This window comes from Elephantulus edwardii, unplaced genomic scaffold (assembly GCF_000299155.1).
Source record: "Elephantulus edwardii isolate Elephantulus edwardi_28Jun2011 unplaced genomic scaffold, EleEdw1.0 scaffold00075, whole genome shotgun sequence".
In the NCBI taxonomy this organism is placed as follows: domain Eukaryota; kingdom Metazoa; phylum Chordata; class Mammalia; order Macroscelidea; family Macroscelididae; genus Elephantulus; species Elephantulus edwardii.
In genome coordinates, this window is record NW_006399825.1 from 6,605,362 (window position 1) to 6,610,013 (window position 4,652).

Below are 4,652 nucleotides of genomic sequence, written 5' to 3' on the forward strand. Positions count from 1 at the left end.
AACCGTGCGCCTCTGGGATTGCAGTGCAGCTTCTTGCCACTAGGCCACCAGAGCTCCCCCCTATTTATTTTTGTAAATGTCCATGGTACTCAAAATATAGAAGATCTTTTTTCTATTAATTTTAATGAATATTTACAGAGATTTTGGATTTTTATTCATTCATTGTTGCACCTTCTCCCTGCCCACCCCTCCCCTCCAGTTCACTCCTCTCTTTGAAAGAAGAAAAATTCCTTCATTGGTATACAACCCCCCATTTCCCCCACTCCCGGCCCCCAGTACACTTCACTGTGCAAACTTAATTCTGGACTCCCGTGAAAACCACAATACCCAATCATATATCGCCTTTAATCTGCTATCTTCCTCATCTGTTTCAATACAGTACACATAATTTATCGAGTTTTCTCAGTCTTACCCCAACCCCGATGTGAGTCCCATTCTATAACAGTGGCACCATGCAGTATTTGTCCCTTTGTGACTGAGATATTTCACTCAGCATAATGTCCTTCAGGGTCACCCATTTTGAATAATATTGCATGAGCTCCTTGTTTTTCAATGCAGCGTAGTATTCCATTGTGTGGATATACCACAGCTTCTCTATCCATTCTTTTGTCGATGGGCACTTAGCACTTAGGTTGCCTCCAACTCTTTGCTATTGTGAACAAAGCTGCGATAAACATGGGTGTGCACATATCTGCTTGGATGGCAGTTATGGTTTCTTTAGGGTAGATTCCCAGTAGTGGAATTGCTGGGTCAAATGGTATCTCTACTTGCAACTTTTTGAGAAAGCACCACACCGCCTTCCACAGCGGCTGCACCGTTTTACATTCTCACCAACAGTGAATAAGAATTCCAGTTTCTCTACAACCTCGCCAGCATTTTTTGCTTGCTGTTCTGTTAAATTTTGCTATTCTGACTGGGGTGAGATGATATCTCATAGTTGTTTTGATTTGCATCTCTCTTAGAGATAGGGATTTTGAACATTTCTTCATGTTCTTGTTGGCCATCTCAATGTCTTCTTTGGTGAAGTGTCTGTTCACATCCTGTGCCCATTTTTCAATTGGATTATTCACCTTTATCTTGTTGTGGTGTTCAAGTATTTTATAAATTCTAGATATAACTCCCTTATCTGACATGTCATTACTAAATACTTTTTCCCAATCTGTGGCTTCCCTTTCTACCCTGTTGGAAAAGTTTTTGGATGTGCATAAGGATTTGATTCTTAGAAGATCCCATTCATCTATTTTATCTTCTCCTGGTTGTAGGTGAGAAGATCTTTTTAGTAACAGATTTTCTGTTTCTGTCTCTACCTAATTTTTATTAATTTGAAAGAAGACATGTAAAACATATAAAAATTTCTCTATACTCCAAACAACTATGAGATGTCATCTTACCCCAGGAGGAATAGCAAAATTCAACAAAGCAGCAAACAGCAAATGCTGGTGAGATTGTGGAGAAACTGGGAGATTGGTGGGAGAGTAAATGGTGCAATCATTTCGGAAGGCAGTATGGCACTTTCTCAAAAAGTTGGAAATAGAAATACCATTTGACCCAGATATTCCATGACTGGGAATATACCCTAAAGAAACCAGAACTGCCACCCAAGCAGATATATGCACAACCATGTTTATTGCGGTTTTGTTCACAAAAGACTTGGAAACAACCTGCGTGCCCATCAACAAACGAATGGATCGAAAAGCTGTGGTTTATTCTCACAATGGAATACTATGCTGCATTGGAAAACAAAGAACTCACGAAATATTATACAAAATGGTTGACTCTGGAGCACATTATTCTGAGTGAAATATCTCAGACACAAAAGGACAAATATTGCGTAGTGTCACTGTTGTAAAACGGGACTGACATCGGGGTTGGGGGGGGAACCTAAGAAAAGAGGGGAAATATAATGTACACTGCATTGAAACAGATGAGGGAGAGAACTTAAAAGTAATTTAGGATTAGGTATTATTTTCATGACAAGAATCCAGAAAAAGAAATGCATAGTAAAGTGGACTGTGGACTTGGGGGGAAGGAGGATTGTATAAAAATGAAAGATTTTTTTTTTCTTTTCAAAGAGAAAAGTGAATTGGAGGAGGAGTGGGCAGGGAGGAAAATGTTCAACAATGAATGAATGGCGAAAAAGGAAATGGAAGAATATGCTATAAAAAAAGATATATGCTGCATTAAAAAGTCACTAAAAATTTCTTTGTACAATGTATGCCTTAAGAGTTGTAATTATGATAGTATTTTAAATTACTGAATATAGCATTGATAAATGTGGTGTAATTTAGTCTGTCCTTTTCCATTTTGAAAGCAGCTGTCCTTCTGTGGACAAGATTCCAGTTAGACAGTGCATGTGAGAATGGAAGGGAGCCTCGAGTGATAGCCAGGTGATTTCTGTCTCCAGATTGAAATGATGTTTCTTCTCTGCTTGCAGATGTGAAGACATTGCATCTATCATTGAAATTGCCATCCAGGATGTGGACGAGATAGTATTTGCAGAGAAGGAAAAGATGCCCAAATTGTTGAGCACCCTCAAGAGAAAGCTGATATTCCCAGTGCCACAGGCCGCTCTTCCTTAGACCAGAGTTTTCATGTATTCTCAGACTCAAAATGAACCTTTTGCTGTTACTGTTGGATAGGTAATACCATGATGTGATTCAAAGACTTAAATATATTAAAAATGAGTATGAGAAAAATTTTGTCTCCATCTTTGTTCACTATAATACCCAATTTTCCTCCCTTTGTCTTACATCTTACTTAGTGTAAATGTTGGTAAGTGTACACACACACACACACACACACACACACACACACACACACCTCTTATGGCATTGTGTATGTTGTGCTGTGCTGCTAACTGAAACGTCAGGGGTTCAAATCTACCCTCGATGTGAAGGAGAACCTTTGGGCAGTCACCTCCGTCACTCCTGATAGAGTGGAGGGTTGCCTTGGGGAGGAACTGACACGCTAGCAGTGGGGATTTTTGTTGTGTTTTCTTTTTTAATAAAATTTTTATTTTATACTGATTTACTTACGAAGTTCATATACACTGCTCCTTCGCTCTACCTTCTTGGATCCTCATATGTTTTACTAATTATCTTTCTATTTCTACAAGTTTGGCTTTATACAGTATTTGTCTTTTTGGGACTGAATTTGTTCACTTAGCATAAGGCTCTCCAGACCCTCCCAAGTTTGGTAGTAATTTTCAGAATTATTGCTCCTACATAGCAGTGGGTTTTGGGGTATGTGTGTCCTCCCTTTGCAATCTACAGTCACCACGTCAGTCCATCTGCTTGAAGTCTGTCTCTTACAATGACCCTCCTCTACCTTTCCCTTTCCAGCTATGGTGTCCTTTTCTAAGGACTGGTCCCTCCTAACAACATGTGCAAAGTATGTGCGATGAAGTTTCACCATCTGTGGCTCTAAGGAGAACCTTGGTTGCTTGTTTGTTCTTTAAGCAGTCTTTAAACTGACATCATTGCTCTTTAGAACTCGGGAGAGGTTTCTGACAGCATCTTTTCTCAATGAACGTGTTTTGATTTCTTGACCACTGTACCAAGGGTGATGATTGTGGAACCAAAGAAATTGAAATAATTGACAATTTCAACCATTTTCCCATCTATTATGCTATTGCCTAATGATCCAATGGTGAGGATGTTTGATTTTCATGATGTTGAGATATAATCCATAATGAAGGCTGTAGTCTTGACTCTTCTGCAGCAAGTGTTTCAAGTCCTCCTCACATTCATCAATTAAGTTTGTGTCATCTGCATAATGCAGGTAGTTGATGAATCTTCCTTTATTCCTTATAACATATTCTTCTTCATAAATTCCCACTTCTTGAATGACTTGCTCATCATACAGACAGAATTGGCATGTAGAAAAGATACTGAATTCAATCAGTTATAAATGTCTGTATGATTTACTTCATTAAAATCTAGTGCTTTGAGGGTTTTTTCCTGTCAATTCATTTAAATTTTGTGTGTGCATGTGTGTTTTTTCCCTCAAGGGCTGTTATTTCATTCATTTTACTGTTTGTGAATGTTAAACTTAGATTACATACCTCCCAGTCTAAAATTTCGTCCATAAAAACACTTAAGTATTCCTCCTATAAAAACAAAAGTAAAACTTAAACTTGAAATGCTAAAATTTTAGCATACGCCCCTCAGTGTGCTTGAAAAAGAAATTAGGTATGCTAGGAGCTGATTGTGGAACAGACCACCAACTACTCATATGCAAGTTCAAGCTGAAGTTGAGGAAAATTAAACCAAATCCAAGGCAACCAAAATACGACTTTGAGTCTATCCCACCTGAATTTCCGAACCATCTCAGGAACAGGTTTGAGGCCTTGAACACTAATGAGTGAAGGCCAGATAAGCTGTGGGAGGATATCAAAGGTATCCAGGAAGAGTGCGAATGGTCATTGCAAAGACAGAAGAGGAAGTGAAGACCAAAATGGATGTCAGAAGAGACTCTGAAAATCGCACTGGAGCCCAGAGAAGCCAAAGCACAAGGAAGAATTCAAGATACTAAAGAGTTGAATAGAAGATTTTAAAAGGCAGCACGGGATGACAAAGCAAAATATTACAATGAAATGTGCAAGGAGTTGGAGTCAGAAAATCAAAAGGGCCGACTCGCTCAGCATATCTTAA

At 38.8% G+C, this 4,652-nt stretch overlaps 1 protein-coding gene across 1 annotated transcript in view; it reads left to right on the forward strand.

Annotated features, from left to right (window-relative positions):
- CASP10 (caspase 10, apoptosis-related cysteine peptidase) overlaps positions 1 to 4,652 on the forward strand; it is a 74,056-nt gene that overhangs the window by 3,460 nt on the left and 65,944 nt on the right. Inside the window, exon 3 of the mRNA XM_006889144.1 lies at positions 2,435 to 2,489. Within this exon, the coding sequence (XP_006889206.1) occupies positions 2,435 to 2,489 (55 nt within the window). The remainder of the gene's footprint in view (positions 1 to 2,434; positions 2,490 to 4,652) is intronic.